This window comes from Clarias gariepinus, chromosome 13 (assembly GCF_024256425.1).
Source record: "Clarias gariepinus isolate MV-2021 ecotype Netherlands chromosome 13, CGAR_prim_01v2, whole genome shotgun sequence".
Lineage (NCBI taxonomy): Eukaryota > Metazoa > Chordata > Actinopteri > Siluriformes > Clariidae > Clarias > Clarias gariepinus.
Genome location: NC_071112.1, coordinates 24,693,587 through 24,717,626, shown reverse-complemented (window position 1 = coordinate 24,717,626; position 24,040 = coordinate 24,693,587). Strand labels below are relative to the sequence as shown.

Sequence of the window (24,040 nt, the reverse complement as noted above, 5' to 3'; positions counted from 1 at the left end):
AACAGCCCAAAAGTAGTTTATTTTTATTTGTCTGTATCGTCTGCAAAATTTGGGCTGGGTCGCAAGTTAGTAGACACAGTTGTGTGTGGGGTTGAGAGTCTGGCATGTGTTATGGGGCTCCATCGCTTTGTTGGCTAATTGAAACTAAAGCTAGCAGCACATGATAGAGAGTGTGAGAATTTTAATGATGCTTAAAGTGTAGGGTAAGTGTTAAACTTCAATAATGTGTGTTAACTTCAAACAGCACAGAAGAAATTTAAAAGCTGATTATGAATACGCTAGTTTGGACTCCCTTCATTCCATTCCGTTGACCGAACCATTGATGAACTGTTTAGTCTATACACTTAAAAACAGCTTAAGGATTATTTGAATGGTTACAGATTTAAGGCTTCTAAAACTATTTCACTTTTTTTTAAGTTCTACCTTCCAAGAATCAGGAGTATAACACAATCTATATCTGTATTTATGTAGTGCTCCAAATATACGTATAAGTTTAAAAAATTTATATAAATCCTACTCCTTTAAGATTAAGAAAACATCAAGAAATACTGGTATGTAAATTCTGGTATAAGATCAATTGAGATCATAACTGATCCATTCTTAACTAAAGATGTGTGCTACATTGTTTTTAGAATTGCACATCTGTAATTATTGTCTGTGTTTGTACCTGCTTGTATTTTACTAAGTTACTAAGGACATGAATGTAATTATGGATCTAATGAGCTTCATAACTGAAGACTCGCTCAAAGCTGCTACAAAATGAAAACCCTTTGCTCTCATGACTTTTCCATTGTGTCTTTGTCCCGATGAAAATCTGATAAGTATATAATAGGTCTAACTAGATGAAATGTGAATCTATTTGTCATGTTTTATAAAATAACCAGCAAAACAACTAATCCACATAGGAGTGGCGTAATTATTAATGTATGCATTTATTCTCCAATCAGTCATAACATTAAAATCATCAACAGATGCCTATAATTGGCTGTGGAGCTGTGATTAATGAAAAAGTGCTAAGCGCTTCCCATCTTCCCGCTGTTAAGTGAGCTCAATCAATCAGCTCTCTGCTGCAAGAGGCTACAGCATCACCCAGGATTCGAACTTGCGACCTCCAGATGATAGGTGGTGGTGTTAACATTATGCCCGATCAGTGTATGGGATAAGATCACATTATATGTTCATTATGAATAGTATTTGTATTTGCTTGCACTGCTGCAGAGGATCTTCATTAGGAGATTTCACAGACCAACCAGTGGTATGAGAGTGTTTAAACAAAAATAAAAGCCATATTACATTGTTTTTTTTTATACCATACTCATCTAATACTTAAATGAGAGTGTTTTCTACTTGAAAACATGAAAAATAAAATTTGTCCTACTCAGCTAACTGGGGAATGGTAGGATAAAATCATATAAAGCCAGGGTTTGCAATGCTCTCTTACTTACCTTTCCTGGGAGATGTTCATACTCTCACGTTTCCATACGGTCTTGAAATCAGTGCAGAACTCAAACCATAGTAAGAAAACATATTCAGGTGAAACATCCTTCTCTCCGGATTTTGGCTTGACCCCTAAGTAAGAGACCATTTCATTGAAGCTGGAAGAAAAAAAAAGAGCGAGAGTTGGACAAGATCAAGTCAAGACTGATTAGACCTTTTGAACGATTTCAACGCTCATGCTCATTGCAGGATAGTATTAGAAATATGAGTGTGTGCCTTGTAATTCAATAAGGAAGGGTTCATGTCAATATTTCATAGCTCTCAAGTTTCTCTAACTACCCCTCTGAGTTTTCACAAAGTCGGTGTACCACAGATAATTCACTTGTAACTGAAGCTGATGTTTTCCCAGCATTCACAGCAGTGTTTCACAAGCTGCAGACGCTATACTCTGCTCAGCAACCTGCTTTGAGACAGAGATTAAAGCACCTCTTCTATTGCTGCTGTCATTCCTGTCTTATTGCCAGCCATGACTCTGAAGGTTGCACGGGGATCCACAATCCTCCTCTGACCTCGAGACAGATGGGGCCTAGTACTGTGCTAATAGGAGACATGCTGTGTGCTGGATGGCACCATGCCAGTGCCAAGATGCTTCCAATCTTTTTGGGCGCTGTGCGGCACGAAACCCTAGGTCATTTGTTATCTACCCAGGACTGTCCATGGCCATGGAAGTCTAAAATCTATCAGGAACAATCATTTCGCTCTGAAATTCTGAGCTTTATGAACTGTTCCTTATTGATCTATTTTCTTACTGGATCCTTTTATGATCTGGAAAAAGAATACACACAAATCACTGGGGGCCATGAAAGAAACAGAACCTTCTCCATCATAATGGTAGTGCTTTCTGCTAGAAGTTTGGACCTGTACATAGATTCTCCTCGTTCCTTCTAAATGGCAGGAAAACGGTGAATAACACGGCAAAAATCTTAGATAAAAATCTCCAGGCGCCCTGTAAAACTGATATTGCCTACAAGCCCATTAAAAACTTTATATCTAAAATGGAAGTTATGCATCCTGGATCAAGTATTTTAAACTACCTTATCTTAATCAAAATTGAGATTAAGGTAGAAAAGCTTAATCTCAGAGACTAAGACTAAAGAATAATTAACAAGAAAAAACAGAGATACCATCTGCTTATCAGTACAAGACGCGAGAAAATGTAAATTTGAAATTTACAACTGCCCCCAATGCTTTCGGCTGTTGTTGTGGCACTAGACTTCGTTCTGAGTAGCTGTGTTAACAGTGGGATAAGATTAAGGGGAACTAATCTGTTATTGGATGCAGAAAACCACTGGGGAGCAGTGCATGTTTAGAAAGCCACAAGTCAAGTGGAACAGTGTGACTAATGGGCACATGTGTGGCAACAACGAATATCACAAACAAGCGAAAGTTAAAGGCTTTTTAGATTGGATATGTCAGGGATGATCTGTGAAAGACAAAATAAAATTTGCTGCCACATGTACTGAGACTTTATTGTGCTGATCAATTTTCAAATAAATTGAATCCAGTCTGACTTATTTAGCACATTTAACAATCAACCCAAAACATGAAAAGTAAATTTTCAAATAGGCTCATATAACACCATTTCCCATAATACTTAATGATTATTATCTCCTGAGCCATGCTTAGTGTTTTATGCATAAACATTTGTATTTTTATTAGATATAAAGAAACACATTTGCTAAATACAATTTCATGTCCATTTATGTACTGTCTGTAACTTTTTAAAAAATTAAACCCTTTCAATGATCTTAACTATCATTCAGATGAAACTTGACCAATTTAGATTTCACCTGAAAAGATGAACCTGTAAAAGTGTATTATTATAAAATGCTAAAGAATTAGGATATTGCAACATGAATTTGAAATGCTTACAGACGGACACTACAGACTTTTTAAGCTTAACTAATGCTTTTTAAGCCAAAACTATTTAAACAACAATTATTACAGGTCATATTCTTCAGGACGCTTGCACCTATTTAACTATCAATACTCATGAAGGAATGTAAATAATTAGCATTTAAAATATTATTGTTTGAGGTAGGAAAGTAGAACGCTGAAAAATTTTAGTTTTTTGATGAAAATATAAAATAATCTCTTTATTTCTTAAAACTACATAAAAAATGCAGGAATTTCTGACTCTTTGGAGGTAAAAGATGAAGAGGTAAGAGGTGGCTCAATACTTCTGTACAGTAATGTACAGTACATCAGATTTTTAACTAAAGAAACTGATTGTCTTTTTATGTAATAAGAAAAACTGCAACTGAGTGTCATAAAATGACATCATGGATGAGATGCCAATGCAGGCACACAAACACATTTAGTTTACCAAAGAGAGATGGGATCTATAAATATGAAATTGACCACCTATAATAAAATAAACACTCCCCTCAGTGCCAAAAAAAAAACAAAAAAACATCAAATTTCTATGCAAATGCAGTATGGGCTTTTTGTCATCGTCGCTGTTATTAGAAATTAATTTTTAAGTTGAGCACCGACTAAAAATTGAAGGCTTGTGTTAATGATAATGCTACTTCCTTGTGTCAAAGGCTATGAGACGGCCCACACCTGCCATCTTGCATGCCACTTAATCTTGGGATGTTAATTATACACCACAGTAAATATCTAGCTGACACTTTAGTCTTAATGCATCTTTGTTATACTGCTTTAATTAGTTTATTGTAATTTTTTAGTGTTAATTAATTGAGTTACTTCATCCTTCTGGCATCCATGATTGGCTGGTTGAATAACTGTATTAATGGGGAGGTGTAGAAATACAGTACTCCAATTAAAGGGGCTATGGCTCCCTTGTGTCTGGTTCCTCTTAAGATTTCGTCCTTATTCCATATCAGGAAAGTGTTGTAGGCTGAATGGCATTTCTAAATTGTTTGCAGTGTATTAAGGGGTGTTTGAGTGTATAATTGTGTGTGTGCCCTGTGAGTCATTGGCACCCCTTTTAAGGTGTTCCCTGCGTTGTGCTCTGAGTCCTGGGTAGGCTCAAGACCTCCTGTAACCCCACACAGGATATATTGTGTTAGACTTATTCATGTTAAGCCTCTGTTCATAGCTCTCGCTTATTCTCTATCTCGTTTATCCTGTACAGGGCCAGGGGGCCTGGAACCTATCCCAGGGGACTCGGGGCACGAGTTCCCTGGATGGGGTGCCAATCCATCACACACACACATACACACACACACACACACACACACAAACACACACTACAGAAAATTCTGGAAACTCAACTGGATTGAGGGGGGAAACCAGACTACCAGGGGCAAACCCACCAAGAACAGGAAGAACATGCAAACTCCCTGCACGGGGAATCAAACCCACAACCCTGGAAGTGCAAGGCTACAGTGCTAACCAGTATTTCAACTTGTCACCTCTGTTTATAGCAATTTTATAAATTTGTTTAGTCTCAAGCCTCATACTGTTTATGGTTCAAAAATAAAAATGGTGTTTTTTTACAATGTTAATCTAATTTAATCAAACCGTGAAGGCAGTATTTTAAAAAATCGAATCATAGTGTGACTGGAGTATATTATAATGCTCCTAGTCTTATGTGGGACTTGCATCCACCATACAAGTTCCTGTAGACAATGTATTACCATGGGCAAGATAATGTATCAAAATAAGCACAATAATATACAATACCTGTACACCTGTAATTAAAAGTAATACTGAAAAGGAATCAATCCCTTCTAAAAAATGAATTTAGAGACTCTATAACAAAGACCGGGGGCACGGTGGCACCTCGACCTTCAGGGTTCGGATTCGATTTTCGCCTGGGGTCTGTGTGCACAGGACTTGCATGTTGTCCCTGTGCTTGGTGGGTTTTCTCCGGGTACTCTGGTTTAGCCTTTTCAAAATTGGCTACTTGGCGTTCCTTAAACTCCCAAAAATGCACGTACTATGTGAATGAGCGTGTGAATGTTGACCGGAGGTCCCACCATGGTCATAAAATGGGAAGTAATAAAATGGGAATCACCATTGGCCTCCATGGTTCCTAGTTGGAAAGCTTCCTAGTTGGGATGGATGGAGGAATAATAAGGACCAGTGCCATGAAAAGGACATGACATGAAAAATTACATTATTTCCAAAGGAAGGAAATATGTTCTTAAAAACTGAATCTTGATTTTATTTATCATGTACCTATGATGAAATTGGTGTGAAATAGGTGTTGCATTATTGCGGATCAATCCCTTCAGTTTCACCAAGAGATCTATCACTGACACAGGCCACACAGCGTAACTGTGCAGAGGCAGGTTCTCCTCCAGTGTGGACCCCCACCCAGCTCCAGGAGCTTGAGTACCCATATCCATCACCAGCATGTCACATTAATGAGGTGTGTTCATGGGAAAATAGAGGTGTACCCCTTGTTCCAGCCAAAAACGGCCAGTTCTTTGGTCTCGTTCGAGGTCTAAATTAATGGTGAATAAAAAGCTTTTTTAGCTGCTAGGGCCTTTTGATCAACATTAGTCAATTCAACACCTCAATGAGAGTGGGCTCATGGAGGGGAGATTAACCTCTACTGTGGTGTAGCACTAAACTCAGGCTAATTAGCAGGTCCTGAGGTGAAACCAGGCTCAAAGTTTTGAGCTAAATGATTTGCTAAAGAGCAGAGACGTCCCCTTTTGGCCTGCATGCACACTTTTTGACTGATGGATGAATTCTGCCTTGTTTCCATGGTCCATTGTCTCTACATAAACAAGGAAAAATAATCAATTTGCTTTGTTTGTCATATCAAGGGAAATTTTCCCTCGATGAAATGTTCCAGATATACTTTCTGCAGTTTGGCATCTGCGAGTCAAATGGTTTTGCATAAATCACCAAAAACATTTGCATGGGAATTACTAAAGCAAGTGATAAGAGTGAAGTTGCTTACCTCTGTGTGTGTGTGTGTGTGTGTGTGTGTGTGTGTGGTGTGTGGATGTTTCCCCAGAATCAATTTTTAAAAAAACCCGTTTTATGACCTTACGTTTTAAAAAGCGTTTTGTGACCTTGGTGTAGTTTACCTCGATCATTAGTAATACATTGGTAAAGCTATAAATCTATACATAGCTACAAAGCTATACAAGTTTATTAAAATATACAAATACTGTGCAAAAGTATTAAGCCACCCATCATTCCTTTCCATATGTTGTTTCCGAAGAACCAGACTCTTTTTCTATTTTTTTAAAGTAACTTTAAGGAATAGTTCTCCAGGCTTACTGAAGAACTTTTTTGGCTCTCATTTTTGGCAGCTTTTTGTCTCTTGTGTTCAGTCCAGGCTCTGTACCTGACCAGATTTAGATGATTTTCTTTTGTTTGTTAAGCCACACAGTGACCTATGAGTCATGCGAGCATAAGAGCTTAAAAAAAAAACAATAATGCTTTACATGGGAAAGAATCATGATTTCTGTTTGGTACTTATAGAACTGACTTCTGATGGGCACAAATAAAAACAATACTACATTGGCACAGGTTTTATCATAAAAATTTCTGTCACTGAGTCAAGTGTTTATTATAGAATCAATAGAGTTGATGGAGTAAATTTCACATGTATAGATCATATCTCTTAAAATCATATCAGTAGAGAGACTGGCTCTGATAAACTGAATGTAAGAATGTATGTTCATGGATTGGCATCACAACCAGGGTGACCAGCTAGCAGCTTTACACAATTAAAAGAAAATTATGGACATTTGTAAGAAAAGTGAAAAATGTATCAACATGATCAGATTGTCCCTGATGAGCAAGAAGAAGGCGATGGTGGCAACTCCCTGAGATGGCAACAGGAAGAAACCTTGAGAGGAACCAGACTGGATCATTTGGGTGATAACGGATAGCGAATGTGTTACACACAGAAAATAAAAATTAATTAAATTAAAATTTTAGGTATGGCATAGCATCCCCACAATGATAGTTTCTAACATTCCCAGAGCTATAACATTTTCCAGCAGCTAAGCATTCTTTCTCTCACATACCTGATTCCTTATCATCACCTAGTATGAATTGCTGCAGGCGACTGTACAAATGTGTAACTCTACTATTACCCAATGTTGAGAGGAGGTGGTCCTTGCTTATCTATTCCTAACATGTAAAATAGCCAGCAATGCCTGGCTGACATCTCTCATAAATCTCACTTGGCTGTGCTCCCCAGTGGATGTCATACACTTCCATGCATAGCGATGCACAGTTTCTCATCCAAACTTATAACGAATACTGTAAACACAAGGCTCTCGTAATAACTAATGGATCTCCTACCTTTTCTGGGCAGCGCCGAGGCGTTCATCTTCGGACGCATACTTCGCTTTTGCTACAGAAAAACAGACAACAGAAATACCAACACTCAATACAAATCTAAACCTACAGTGGTGGCAGAATCATATTGATGTCATGCATGTAATAAATATGTCTGTTTAATGTTTCACTGAGTAATAAACTTGTAAGGTTCTGGATAAATACTGGAAATTAAATAATGTACATGGCCGTGATAGAGACAGTGCAACAGGTTTGTAGGGGTTTCACAGACTAATTGAGTAGTACATTCACTAGTCGGCGCTGTGGGGAGCTGTCAGCTAGTCGGGTAGTAAAAAAATAAAGTGCTGCAGATGGTAAGGAGATGCAGACAGTGGTAAAGAATGCAGACTAAATGTTAGTTTAAAAATATTTCAGATTAGACGAAATCAGTTCTTCAGTCAAATGCACAGTAGAACATCAAAAAAAGTTTCATTTTTATTTTATTTAGACCTTTAATGGAATGTTAACATATCACTTTGCATGAAGTGTAAAGGTATGTGGAAGACTGCGTTTTTAAGACTGTTTAGTCTCTCCCGCCTGTGTCCAAAGGAATGTTTCTTCTGTTATTTTTGTGTTCTATTTCAGGGGATCTATTATACAAAATTTCTTTTTTTAAATAAATTTTTGGACGTTTAGTTGGGTCCTGGTAGAGATGCACTGATAAATCAGCCAGTGACAGGAATTAGCTGTCTTGTCAGCTTGTTCGGTGATCAACCTCCGATATAGTTGATTCTGTCTCAATCGCTCAAGGGCTCCCAAGTGGTGAGACAAAAAGCGCTCGAATCGTACTGTAGATGGGAGCTCTCATGATAATAATGTGCGTCTGTGCTTTTTTCCTGCCCCCTAACAGTGCACGTTTAGCACATGATAGACTTTACTGTTTTTTTAAAACCTGATTTTTTTTTATTTTCAGGTGGACTTTAGGGTGACATGGTGGATTAGTAATTAACACCAGGGCCTCAGAAGTGGGTTCGGGTCACACCTTTGGGTCTGTGTGCGTAGAGTTGGCATGTTTTCTTTTATAGGTATACATATTATAACTGGTGTTTATAAATTCCCTGTAGGGTTTGTGGCCTGTGATGGACTAGCACCTCATCCAGGGTGTCTCCCATTCAAGTTCTCTGGGATACGCTCCCAGGTTTCCCACAACCCTGAACAGGATAAATGGTACAGAAAATGAGTGAGTGAGAGGGTGAGTTGGATTTTATTTGTTAAAAAAAAAAGAAAAAGCTTCTATCAGTGACGCGGACTCATTGCGCAATTAAAAAAAAAAGTTGTAAAAGTTATTAAGTAGTCCATTATTTATTATAAACATAGAATATTAAAGTTATAAAGTTGTCTACGCTGTCCATTACAGTTCCTAGAAAAAATCATTTGGAATTTCTTTTGAAAATCTGAGGCAAACAAAAACCTGGCTGAGGTTTAGACAATCCATTTCAAACTGCTGTTCTCAAGTGAGGCATGGCTCAGCAGCAGTTCATTTACATACACATTATCTCATTATCTGAGATTTATTTCAGCTAAAGCGTTAACAGACTAAGAGACCTATGTTAACTTGTTAAAGAAATATGGGACCTTAAAAGCAACTGTGGGACGTAATTAACGCCGGTGGTTGCACGTCACTATCCGATCCTACATAGCTAGATTAGAGTCAGTTAAGCTTGCCAGCTTAAAGGGGCTGATCCTGACTCCTTTTTGGATGGTACTGAGCTGTAGATATCGAGCTGTAACAATTATCTCCTGCCGTGAGCCGCACACAAGTTTCACAAGCATTTAGCATTTTAGCTGCATGGGTTTATTTAAAAAAAAAAAACTGATTTGTCAAAAATAGCACATTTATTGCGCACTACTAATTCGTTTACCTGCATTGTTACCAGTTTAGCCGAAAAGCATTGATGCTGTAAATTTAGTTTGTAGCCTGTGTATAGTATGTCATCTAAAGTTGAAGTAAAATATGGTTTGCTGCAACCTAAAAATAGATTTATCTATGGAAAAGGCAACTTTTTTAAATCATTAACATTTTTATTGTATGTACGTGTCTGTATGGCATGAGCAAGGAGTAAAGCTTAAGAACTGGAGGCTGCTGTGGAGACGGACATGTAAAAGTGTCTAAATGCAAGGCAGATGTGTACGGTGGGCCAGGCTGAGGTGCAAGAATTTATCTAGGGCCAGAGAGAGCCTGTGATCTCAGATTTATTGCATTTTTTTCTGATTCATCCCTTTTTTAAGTTTGGGGGGGGCTTCTCACTCGAAAAGATTTAAAAGGGGGAAGTCTCCAAAAATTGTTCAAAGGCAAGTTTTGGGGGTCTTACAGAGGAGGTTGGGGGTAAGAAGTGTGGGGGGAGTTAAGTGTGCACTACAAAACACCCAGTTCCATTCTTAGGGTTTGCATTGGTATGTGTGTGTGTGTGTGTGTGTGTGTGTGTGTGTGTGGCTGATTATCAGAGGTGAGCCAAATGACAGGAGAGGGGCACTGTGGTGGGATAATGGACAAAAAGGGGCGGCCCATGACCAATGGCGTTGGTCTCAGCAGGGGTGGACTGGCGCCGGAGGTCCCTCTCTTTCCCTCTGTGTGTGTGTGTGTGTATGGAGGTGGCAGGGCCACTTATAGGAGCGGCATGAGAGCTGAGAGAGGGAAAGGATGTGTGAATTTTTTCCCCCCAGAGCTCCCTCTGTAAACATGAAACCAGTAGTAGCTAACTAGAAAGTTATGGGACTCACACGCTGAGAGCTACAATAAATTAAGGCTTTAAAAGCTCCACTCACTCATTCGAAAGCACCACTTGCCCCACACCTCCTGGAACCACAGCCTTGAAATTCAGTGTTAATTGTGAAGTCCTCTAACTAGGTTTGACATGTAACACATGTACTCGACTGTCTAGATTAAAAAGGGCCTGGTCGCCTTCATCCTACAACGAAAAAAATTCTACCTGATGGGAGTGGCCAGTTCCATGATTAAAATGCTCACATTGATAAATAGGTGATCTAGTGAGTCTGTTCTGGTACAATAGCTTACTAAGGAATTTTGGAGTGTGATTCCAGTATCATCCACATTTGCATGCATAGTGAGGGCAAATAATATACTTCCCGTGTATAAAAAGTCCACCTTAAATCCCATAAATCTTCTGTAATATGCCCTGGTGATGCACACAGTACTATTTGCAGAGAAACAGCCTCATACCATGATGCTCTCAACTCTGTTCTTAACTGTAGGTATTTTTTTGGATCATAGATACAACGATTTTTTTGGATCCAAGCATGCAAAACGTATGCAGGATAACTGCCAGAGTTCGATTTGATTTTGCTTCTTCTTTTGTTGAAGAAGAGATCTGATTCGATTGAATGCATTTTTGGATGTGGTAGGAATTGAGACGACTGCAGAGCAATAAGCCTGCTTATTGTTTGATGTAAAACTATTGTTACGCCAGCTTTTAGGTCATCCTGCAAGACATTTTTATGACCGCTTGCTTCTCTTTTGTCTTCCTTATCTTTAGTCTGATAATGTCCTTAAGGGTTTTTTTTTTATGGCTCTACAGATTTTTGCACTCAAAGTTATAATAATTGTTGTTTCATAAAGCTTTTTCTGGAAACATTAAGCTGCTGCTTCACCTACACAATGATGACTACTTGTGTGACATGTTTCCAAACAAAGTAAAAGTCATTTATAATGATGATTGTTGTTTATTTTTTGCAGAATTGCTACTTCTGTAATCTGTCTTTATTTATGCTTATTAGTACATGAACAGTTTGATAGCAAAAATAAGATAACTCAGTTTTGGGAAAAATAAGATTTTTAAATAAAGCAAGAAATATTGCTTATAATAAACTATTAATTAAAATAATAAACTGATGGAAAATATTTTGTGCATGTTTTTTTTGAGCCACAAAAGTGTTAAAAAGGACAAAAGCCAAAATATTTTGTCAAAATTGTTGGAGCTATATAATTGTGAATTTTGCATGATGTTTCCAAAATGCTATAAATCCACCTCTCACAGTTTCGCTACAGTGGATAAATCAGCCTGCAGTTGTGTTTGTGGTATTTTTAAGTACGCAGTTTGGTGTCAATAAAATTTTGTCTGAATTTTAATAAAACCTTGAGCAAATTCATGCTTTGACTGTGATTTTTGAAAATAATCCAAAGATTTTTGAAAATAATGAGAAACATTATAAACAATACAGTGCACACCAATATAGTCTACCAGTTATTTTCACTTCGGTACTTGGTTGCAGCACCTTAACATACAGGTAACATACAGTACACCATATAATGTGCATCCATTTGTGCATCTTACTCTACATAGGCCTGTGCAACAATAATGTTCTAACATTGTTAAAAAAACACCATAACAGACAAAAGTAGCAGATAAAAGCAGACGCAGCGAACACAACAGCTTCTGACACATAGCTCGTGTTCCTCATGTCTCTTGTACACAAGATTCGCATGTCTTCTCAGTGGTGTTACATTATATCTGTGCTTAATTTTCTTTTGAAAATATTACTGTAAGTGTAATTGTGTAATTGGCTGCCAAGTGCTTTAGACCAGAGCCACTGATAGCAGGAGCAACATTGATTTAGTGATTTAGAAGTGAGGTTTTAGTTACAGCCACCACTTTGCAAAGCTCATGGTTTCATTTTACAGATCATGTGACAGAAATAAGCGATATGAGTGGGTTTTCGGAAGATGTCGGAATTTGCTCGAAAATGGTAGCTAGCAGTCATGGTTTGTCTAAAAAAGTTCAAAGTTTCCAAAAGAAGGTTAACCGGCCTTTTAAATAAAATGTTTTGTTATAGACAACCTTCTGTGCGATCGTAGTGTCACTCCTAAAAAAGCAGTACTTAATAAAATACAAAAATACAATTACAGTGGTACCTCTGCATACGAATTCCTAAGGCAAAATTTTCCATAGAAAATAATGTAAACGCAAATAATCCGTTCCAGCCACCCAAAAAAAAAAAAAAAAATACCAATATTACCCATTTCCAGCACTATAACTAGAATCCCTCATAAAAAAAATCTAAACATTTAGAAAAGACATGTAAATTAAAACTTTTTGTCTCTGTTTGTATGCTTGTTTGTGCATGCATCGTGTAAAAACTACTAAAGAAATTTTAATGGGCTTTGATGGGAGATGTATCACAGGCGGAGCTTAAGGTAATGTACTGTATAGGGTTTGTTTCATCTCAATCACCCCAAGGGAAGAGAAGATATGCTATTATATTAACAGACGGCGCTGTACATAGTTTCATTCCGCGCATTACCGGTAACATGTTAAAATGATGGCATTGTACGTTTTTTAAAAACAAGCTTGTGTAATCAAATTCCACACGAATAAAGTCGCGGACACATCTACATCAATCAGTCGAATTTCAGATATGAACAGAACAGTGAGACCAAGAACATCTATTTTGTGTGTAAGATATCATGGTTGGCAAGTCTTATTTTTACATGAAGTATAATATATCATCAGAACACTCTGCAAAGATAAACCTAATTCAAAGCTTAATATTTTTAAATCAGTAGTGTATGATAATTTATAAGTTGTAGATTCAAGTACAAACTATGAATGAGTGTAAAAAACAGGTGAATGAATATGAGATCTGAAGCATTGTGGGAGTGAGGTGGAAGGTAACCAGATTATGAAAGAATAACTAATTGAGTAAATGAGTGAAGTATGGGCTCTCCTACAGAGGTAACGGCAGGGGAGGTCTGTTAAAGTGGACAGAAGGGGGCGGGAGGTCACGGAGCCAGGAGGGGGGAGAAAGTAAATGGATTATAGCAAAATGGATGAATGAGTTTGGAAGATGTTAAAGCTGCTCAGATCACAGGCGGTGTTAAGAGCTTGCATGCAGGCCGTTCGAGTTCACCTGCGCCTCCTGCTGTGAGAGACTCTGTCACTGAGACCTCACCGTAAAGCATTCATATATGAATCATGCAGTACTGCTATGTACACACACATGGACACATAGAGTTAGCAAAAGTACATGACAAAAAGTGCTGTAAAGGTCATAAGGCATTTTTTTTTTTGCCATTGGCTGTTACTAACAAATGTAAGAGACGCACGACTCTTCAAAACAAACTCAAGAGTCAAAAAGTAGGGACTTGAGCTATAACACACGAAGGACAAACAGCACTTCAGCTTCTTCTAGCCTGTTCCACCAGGCCTATGAAAAACTGTGCCAAACCCCTCAAAGGCATAATCCCTCAGAGAAGCTGTCCTGAATTACTGAACCACTGAAGCAGAATCAAACATACCTGCTTCTCCTTTTGTGCCATTAAAGAGCTCTGACTTACAAACAATCTCGCTCTTTCTAATACCTTAATCTCCATTTGTTTTGTGAATCGGAGCGATGGAATTAGCTCATGAGAAGAACAGTGTCACTGCTAAGCTCCCACTGCCTCAAAAGCAAAAACCAGGTTAAAGCCAAAGGAAGTCTGTTTACAAAGAGAACTTCACATATATCCTACTGGAAAGGTTGCACTCAAAAGAAATGGCTGTGTTAAGTCAGTAGTGGCAACAATGTCATGTAGGTTTTATACTGTACAGACATGCAGAGATGATTGCAATAAAATCTTGGCCAAATTTTATGACAAACTGTGTGATAATGGAAAGAACAGGAGACTCACTCACTCCCTTATTGTCTATACCGCTTTATCCTGTAATCAGGATTGCAGGGGCCTGGAGCCTATCCCAGGAGCACAAGGTGGGGTACACCCTGGATGGGGTAGAAATCCATCTCAGGGCACACACTTACATGCTTATTCACACAAAATGTCTTTGGACTGTGTACCCGGATGAAACCCATCAGGCACAAGAGCAACATGCAAACTCCATGCACACAGACCCTGAGGGGGTAATCACACTTTGACCCTGGCTGTGCAAGGCCACAGTGCTAACCACTAAGCCACCGTGCCTCCGAACAGGAGACTTTATATGTATACAGTATATACATTACATTGAGTAAAGTCTGTCTCCACATATCCCATGATATTGTTAGCATTAAAGGCCTTGATCAAAAACTAAGCAACTGCTGCTTGTCAGTACTGGGGCTTAAACTCCTAACCGTCTGACTAGTAACACAAAGCTTTAACCACTAACCTACCACAGTCTCTGTCTCTGGTTACATGATGAAGATCATCTAACAATAGTTAAAATGTTCTGCTTACAGTACATCAATTAATCAGTATAATTTAAGTTTATATAAACCGAATGAGTTTCAGCTGACCTTTGGAATGCCTTTTTGCACAGAACGAGGGTTGGGGAATTAGAAAATTGTAAACTTATAAGCTTATAAAGACCAAGACCTACTTTTATACACCTTAATTAAATTAAATCAGACTCGAGAAAACCTGATGCGCAAAGAACGATAGATTTGGACGAGGATGTCTTAGAATTTGCATAATTTTCATAGTTTTATTTTATGAAGTATATTATAAGTATATTATAATTAAGTCATTGGATTTAACCAGCGTCTCATATACTACATAATACTACATAACAGTTATTAATTAATTTAACGTTTTTATATATATACCTTTAGTGCTGATAGATTTTTATCTGCTTTTTATCTGCTTATTACTATATCCTACAGTATATCCTGTGTATATATAAGTAGGGGTTTATGGGTGTATGGTTGTATACGTCTTTGCACTGAATAAACCTCTATTCAACACGCAAACCGAATAAGCAATCTGAGCTGCAAACTAACACGTGGCCTTTTAACTAAGACAATAGAAGACATAGTCATGGCACACCGTCTCCTTCCATGGTGGTCCACTGAAACTATCCCTGCTGAGGCAGGCCAGGCTTTACGAGAGCCCACTTGGAGATATCCTGCCAGCTTTATAGCACCACTGTGTACATACGACTAGTTTAGGGCAACCCGATCCCTATTCTGCGGAGTTAAGGTCTCAGGTTGGCGCTCAGTGAAAACGGCTAGCATTCCGCAGCCCCGTAACCCTGTGGCTTCTCAATGAGGGGAAAAGGTCAAGTCCCAGACACTGTATAGATGCAATGTCAAAAAGGGTAAATGATGTTGAACTTGGTTTGATTCTTGGGTAGAGTTAATTAAAGTAGATACATACACATGATTTTAGCAGTCTCTTTAGTTCATTATGAACAATCTTGGCCATTTTGGTTAACATGTATGTTAAGTGATTTTGACTGCCTGAAGAAGTGACAGAAAATGAGCAGGTTTAGAGGTTATAAAGACTCCGCCCTGGGGTGAGGAAGATATTTAGTTTCATTTTGTAACTAAGACATACAATAAAACAAAGTTTTACACCTAAGATTGTGAACACCAGTTAAAAAGTCACTATTTGTTTTATGCTCACTTTGTTTGACTTGTTTAATTAATAAAAGAAAGAATCTCACAAAAAAAAACAAAAAAAAAAAAAACAGTTAGAGTTTACAGGCTATCCACCAGGGATCACAGGAAAAAAACGCAAATTCAAAGAGGACCTATTATGCAAAATTCACTTTTTAGTCATTTTGAGACAATCAGTTGTGTCTCAAGTGTGTGTACAAACAAAAAAAGAAGCAAGAAAAAAAAACCTCCACTGCTTTTTGTCTTGTTTCTATTTTTGTATTAGCTGGGTAGACAGTAAAAAGTTTTGCCCTTTTGTGACCTCATATAGGAAGTTACCCTCTCCTTGCTTGAGCTGAGCAGTAGCTAATTTAATGAAAATGGCGCATTTGGAGAAGAAAGTGAAATAGAGATAGTTTGAGATATAAAATCATACACATTGGAAGACCTTTGAGACCTATGCTATTTTGGTAAAGAAATAGTAAAATTTGGGACTTTTAAGCACTAGGACACCCCCCACCAAACACACACACACACACACACACGGTTAAGTGGTGCACTTGGTCTGCACACTGTGACCAGCATGAGATAAACCACATCAGACCTGGTGAGTCTGTAGCAGCATTAGCTCTGCTTTATTTTGCTGTCCACTTACCAGTGGTGAGAAAAGTTTCCATTTTGTCTTTAAATGGTTGGAGGTGTTCTTCTGAGGAGTTGGCACACACACTTTGGACATCTTTTTCACAGACTGCAGGAAAAAACAGAGAAACAACAGGAAGGGAGTTTTATATTTGACACCAATATACTGTTTGCTTGTGTTATAAAAGTAAGAAAGTATAAAACAGTTTAATTTTTGCAGAAAAACCTTTACAAAAAATTGGCACATGTTTAAATTAGTCCATGAACAATAATTCATTAAACATAACATATAACATAAAACCCAACACCAAATGTCACAAAGGAAAATATGCACTAAATTACATCATTACGGCTTGCTTTAGCTGGAAAAAAGCCTTTTTAAAAAAAAAAAAAAAAACAGCCAAAATTGGGTTCTCTGTTCTGTAAAATTCTGATCAAAACAAAACAGTTTGAAGAACATCTGACAGGTTTAAACACACACTATCTTAAACTTTTATTTTTTAAGAAAGTAATTATCAAACTAATATGGGTGGCTTATTAGTGGTAGGTGTTTCGCCTGCCTTGCGGAAGGCCAGAAGTCGGATTTGGTCGGAGCACTCTTTTTGTCCTATGGATAAACTTATTACTAATTATTACTAATTTAGAGGTTGCTTGGTAGGTCCTGACAGCTTGTTTCACCAAAACTGGAAGGGTGTACAAACTGTCCAGAAATTAATGAAAGGCATGTGAGATTGCGTGTCTGGTTACCAACACTTAAAGCAGGAAAACACATGAGGAGAAACGAGTCTGTAAGTACATGGAAACATCCAAACAGATGGCTATTAAAACCTTTCTAATCAGAATTGGGCCCAGTTCAGAATGTAACAAAAGAAACAATGCTTTTCATTACCCAATCAGTCTCCTGTAATCAAAATCACTGCCTTTCATATATTCAACAAGATTTTATAGCAACACAACTTAAAAGTAAACATTTTCTTTTCATTAACACTTTTAACATGCAACAATGACACAAATCTGTTGTTCCTATGGAAATCGTTATTAATCCCAGGCCCAGGGATCCCATGCACAGATGCCTAGCCTGTTTTGTGTTTTCCCTGTTCAAAGACACCTGATTTAACTCATCATGTAATTACTGAGCCCTTTTGGAGCTTAGCCAGGTTTTCCGCCCATATATATCATCTATTCGCTTCACTCCACATGTTTTAGTTTTCGTGGAAAATTATGCCCTGCGTTAAGTGCTATATTTCACCATATGTTTGCATTTCAGCTATAATAAAATATAAATGACTAAAATATTCATTACTTAAATCTGCTTTGCAGTTTTGCACACTGTAATATACACAATAATATATAAAATTCCATATACTATGGATTTATATGCCTGAGCATAAAAGAAAATGTTCCTCTTTGGATTTAAATAACCAAATACCTAAGAGCCTTTGATTGGATGATTAATGCAGTTATTAATATGTTTTTGAGCTTGCAATAATTCTTTTAACCCTAACTAGTGAGCATCCTTTCAAAGAAAACTACTTATTGTGTATATGAATATGTGAATGAATATGTGTATTAAAGATACTATATAACATAGTATATGTACAGTATATATATATATATATAGGCAAAGAAAAAAAATACTTTTTTATGGTGGTTTTTGGTTGTTTTTAGGACCAATAGCAATAATAATAATAATAATACAATCGGTTATTTGATACACTGTGTATTTTAAAGGTAATGATAACATGCATTCTACTTAACTTATCTGAAAACCCAAATGCACAGCTTAATGTCTGAAAACTCCCCCACCAGCAAGACTTTTTACAAAATTGCAGACATGACTTAATGACCATAAGTAAAGATCACTTAATGACCATGAGCAGAGATCACCTAAATGCGTGGTAAACCTGCATCATTAGAAAAACCAGCTGTTTATTTGTGCCAATAAGAGAATTTCAACATCTGCAATGTGTGTGGCCATAAGATAATCTCTTTTTAGTGTGGTTAATTGGAAAAAATGCTTTTATCTGCTAGGGAGTACAAAGACTTTGAAGCAATGGAAATATAGTCTGATGAGTCCAGATTGACAATATTCCAGAAAGATGGGTGTGTTGGGATAAGAAAGGAAGCACATGAAGCGATGCACCCATTATGTTTAGTGGCCACTGTAGAAAGCCTCAGGAAGCAGCGTTATGATCTGGGGTTGCTTCAGTTGGTCAGGTCTAGGCTCAGCAATGTAATATGGCAATAAAATGAAGTCAGCTGATCAACTGAATGTACAGAACGACCAGATGACAGACATATTCCAGAACTCAAATTGTGAAAAAGTTGTTCTGAGAGCATAAGGAATCATTTGGCTACCACAGAGTCCTGGCCTTAATGCAACTAAAGGTTTTAAGATGCGCTATAGAAGATTTTACGGAGTGGTTCAACTCTACCACAATCAACATAAGATCATAGGAGAAAATTAATGAATCTTTTTTTTTGGACCATGCAGCGTTCTTACAGCACATTTTGCAGATGTCAAACCATTGTTTTCACAGCTAGAATACTTTTAAACACTGCTGAATTCTACACCAGTTTGCCGCACTTACAGAACAACCACATCGCAGAAACTGCTGGAAAATCAAACTCATTGTAAAGTTATTTATTTAAATTTATTGCAAAAATAAAAATTTAGGCTGATGGATTTTATTTTATATCAACTACAGCTGATACCAATTTAGTTAACAACCCTTCCAGGTGTGCATTCATTACCATCATTATAAAGTGTAATGTTCTTTGGAACTCTCAAAACTTCTCTAAACATGGCTTGTGAATAAAAGGACAAATAGCAAAGAGAGGGAAAGCGAAGGCAAGAGATGCATGTTGGAAGACAGAGGAGGCCAGGATCATAAACTTGAGTCAGATAAAATAGGGTCTATGGATCGTTTGATGAATCAAGATCTATCGATGAGGTCGCCTCTACTTTAAAGATTTTTCAGCAAACCAATAAATAAGGAGCACACCTTGATCAGATTCTCAAAAACTCTGTTGATGTGAAGGGAATGTGAAGGAATCCAGATACTCATATGTCCAAGTAAAATGTCTTCATGTTACAAAACTGATGGTGCATTTATCCAACGTAAACATCGAATGACACATAATAAAAAATTTTACAGTGCTATTGGTATTGCATTATAACGTTATTTTTGTATTACGTTTAGGTAATTGTTGTGTGTGTGCCATGACTTTCCCATTATTTACAAAGTAGTTTTAAGAACTAAAAAAAGAAAAAGAAAGATGTTATTCCATCCATAATCTTGCCTTTTCTAAATATCATAGAGAAATTATTTTCTTTATGGAGGTGGAAGGTTTATGACCAGGAGCCGCCTGACCAGATGTCCGTCATTCATGGATGCCATGAATGCTAAGTTGCCAGAGATAGATTTGTCAATCTTAAAATGTTTAACCTAAGTGTATGGCCAGAGAAAACATCTGATGTAGATAAAAAATCTTGCCCAAGCCATGTGACTGGATTGAATAACTTGACTGCCCTGTACACATGTGAAAGGGTATATAATTCTTTAAGCAGATAAACATATTCATGTCTTTTTTTTTTTATTCCAGCAGTGAATGCAAAAAAAAAAAAAAAAAACACCAAACCCATAAGCAAGGTAAATTTGCTGAATTACTGAACCCTTGCTTTCACATATGTTCACATATAAGTTGTTACTGGAGGTGTAATTCCAACCTAATTATTGAATATTATACAATGAAACCAATAACAACAATATTTCAAAGGCCGACACTGGTATGCATAGTTTTGGATCCAAAAATAATTCCTGTGCAAATCTGTCCTTTGGTAATGAGGACTGTGTCAAGAGATTTTCAATGCGATTGTCTAAAATGGGCAGGCCGCACTGGGACATAGTGATTAGCTTCATATTTCTAGGGTTGAAGGTTTAAGTTCCACCTTTGGGTCTGCTTGTAGGTTACATGTTTTCAATGTGATTCCTGGGTTTCCTCCAGGTGCTACAGTTTCCTCCAACATTCCAAAGACATAAAGTTTAGGCTATTTCCAAATTGTCTGTGTGTGTTCGTATGTGTGTGTGTGTGCTCATGCCGTGATGGATTTGCAGCTTTTCCAGTGTGTACTTTGTATAGTGCCCTGTGAAATAGGGAGAATGTGCATGTAGAAAGGTTTTAACTCAAAACATTTTTAAAAAATTATTACACATGGCTGGCACAAGATTGTCTTCAGAAATAAAATATGAAATACAGGGTCATCAACTTTTAATTTAGCCATGATTAAATCAGCACTTAAATTTCTTCTTGTTTTTTTTCTATTACAGTGTAATGGGAACAATTATATAGACATGCAGACACATCATCTTAGATCATCAGAATTAGTCCAGACATGGAAAATAGAGTAGGCTTGACCCATTCTGAGTCTGCAAGACATGTTTGTGTTGTTTGTGCCAGTGTCTCGCTTTGTTGTCCAGCCAAACAACTGGATTCACACACGCCCACAAAGAGTGGAAAAAAAAAAAACTTGGCACCATCTAGGTTAATTTCTTTAGTTCTTCAAAACGAGCCTTCTTGGGTTATAATATAAAAATGCGGAGAGCCTTTCCAAATTTATTTCACCTGCTAGTCATTATCAAAGGCTGTAAATACTTTAAGTCTGCAAGATCTGCACTGTTAAATAAGATTTAAATAAGCTCAACATGGCCCTGACAGGCACTGCTGTGAAGAAGCTGCTGCTAGCGTTAACATGGAACAGGAGCCTAACGTGGTGAATACGCGGCAAGATCCGAAAAGTTTCTTGTGGAACTCTGGAAATCTGGAATACATCCCACTAGGACCTGTTCAGATCATGGATCATATTGACAGCATCTAATTGCCCTTGTAATTAGATTGATTGGTTTGGCTTAACTTTTATTTCTGTTTGGCCTCGACACAAAAAACATGTTCAGGTACCACAACTCCTCACTTGAGTCGAATTGTGGAACCTCTGACTCTCCATGGAGCCTGTTCACGCAGTGTTCCATCCACAAGTGTATTCATTCATTCATTCATTCATTCATTCATCTTTGTTAACTGCTTTATCCTGGTCAGGGTCAAACTGGATCACAGACACCCTCATGGGAACAATGTGCGTAAGATGGGAGCATAATCTGAACAGGACACATGCATGGACACATGTACATGTCGGGAAATTTCAGTAAACACTCACCGGTTACTTCAACTTACTAGTACTTGGTTGGACCCCATTTAGCCTTCAGAACTGCCTTAATTCGTTGTGGCATAGATGTAACAAGATGCTGCAAATATTTTTAGAGATTTTTATCTATGATGACATGAGAGCATCACACAATCGCTGCAGATTTGTCAGCTGCACATCGATGATGTGAATCTCCCATTCCACCAACTCTATTGGACTGAGATCTGGTAACTGTGAGGACAATTTAAGTCAAGTTCAAGAAACCAGTTTGAGATGATTTTTGCTTCGGGACATGGGTGTTGTCTTGCTGGAAGTAACTATCAGAGGATATGTGATGAAAATGTTACAAAGGGATCCAAAGTTGACCAAGAAAATATCCGCACACCATCGCCAGCCTGAATACTGTTCATACAAGGCAGGATGGATTCATGCTTTCATGTTGTTTATGCCAAATTCTGACTCTGCCATCCAAATGTCACAGTAGAAACTGAGACTCATCAGACCAGGTACTTTTTTTCAATCTTTAATTGTCCATTATTTGTTTGGAAGCCTCAATTTCCTGGTCTTAGCTGACTGGAATGGTGCCTGGTGTGGTCTTCTGGTGCTGTGGCCCATATGCTTGAAGGTTCGATGTATAGTGTGTTTAGAGATGCTCTTTAGTATACCTCGGTTGCAGCTGTAATGAGATGTTATTTGAGATACTTTTACCTTTTTATCAGCTTGAACGAGTCTGGCCATTCTCCTCTGACCTTCGGCATCAACAAGGCATTTTCACCCAGAGAACTGCCACTCACTGGATATTTTGATCATTTGAGAAACCATTCTCTGTAAACCTAAGAGATGGTTATGTGTGACGATCCCAGTAGATCAGCAGTTTTGGAACTACTCAAACCAGCCTGGCACCAACAACCATGGCACATTCAACATCAAAATCACCTTTCTTCCTTCCCTAATGCTCAGTTTGTTCTTCAGCACTTCATTTTCACCATGTATATTTGACTAAATGCAGCTGCCATGTGACTGGCTCATTAGATATTTGTGTTAATGAGGGATCCAACAGGCGTACCCAATGAAGTGTAAGTGTACTGTAAGCTGAATTGGTCACCTTAAATTACATAGTGCATAGAGCTAAAGCAGTATAAACATTTCAATGGAAATACTGTACAAATGTCTTCTCTAAATATCTTTATAAATGTTCCTCTTCAAGAAAGCTTCCCAACAGGCAAAGAATGTAGCACCACAGTGTGCAACTGAGCAGCTACTTTTAGCAAGAACCAACAAACTATTAACACTTTGCAATTGAGCACAGACATCAACTTGTACAGAACATCTGATTTTCAGATTTTCCTCTACCACATATGGAGCAAACATATTAAACATATTAAACTCTAGCACGTGGAAAGGCTTACAATTAACTCCTCTTATTTCCATGATTTAAATGTTTACAACTCACATTTCTTTATATAGTGCAACTTTTTTTTATAGAGTAAACAAAATAAATTAATCTCCACAAGAATTTTAAGTATTTCAATTTCTTTAAATTCCTGACGGCTCTACACAGACAGAATTACTAACACCAAGTTAAGTATGTTTAGCAACTGAAAAGCGTTTATGCATCACTTACGTTTATTAAACCTATCCTGAACACCTTTTATCTCATGAATAGTGTTGGGTGTAACGCGTTACAAAGTGTTAGAGTACTTAGATTACTTTTTTCATGTAACAAGTAATCGAAGGAGTTAGGTCCGCCATTTAAGTACTCAGTTATTTAGCTTTATTTTCAAAAATGTAATCCGTTATTCAGACAATTTATGTCATTCGTGAGCCAGACAGCAATCATTCTGTTAGTGTGTGTGAAAGTCGTCCTACAAGCTACGCCTCCGATAATCTGCTCGCCTCTGTTATTCCTGCTGTTATACCCCTATCTCACCTATGTGGTTTGACTTGCGGTGAACAGCGGTGTTAGGCACCATGAGCTGCCATGAGTGACCGGCCGGCGTTCCGTGAAGTTCTGCCAGGTACGCGAACTTCTGCGAGGACCGACGCACGGAAAGATGTAAACGTAATCACAGCGCCAAAACTTGTGCTTACTCGGCCCTGAAACCCGCCCCTGAAACA

The 24,040-nt window shown here is 37.7% G+C and overlaps 1 protein-coding gene across 2 annotated transcripts in view; it reads right to left on the bottom strand.

The window, feature by feature from the left end:
• LOC128535978 (formin-1-like) overlaps positions 1–24,040 on the bottom strand; it is an 88,624-nt gene that overhangs the window by 3,952 nt on the left and 60,632 nt on the right. For both annotated transcript variants that reach the window (XM_053510108.1, XM_053510109.1), the window contains 3 exons: positions 16,736–16,828; positions 7,741–7,792; positions 1,446–1,595 (listed from right to left, as the gene is read on the bottom strand). In XM_053510108.1, the coding sequence (XP_053366083.1) occupies positions 1,446–1,595; positions 7,741–7,792; positions 16,736–16,828 (295 nt within the window). The remainder of the gene's footprint in view (positions 1–1,445; positions 1,596–7,740; positions 7,793–16,735; positions 16,829–24,040) is intronic.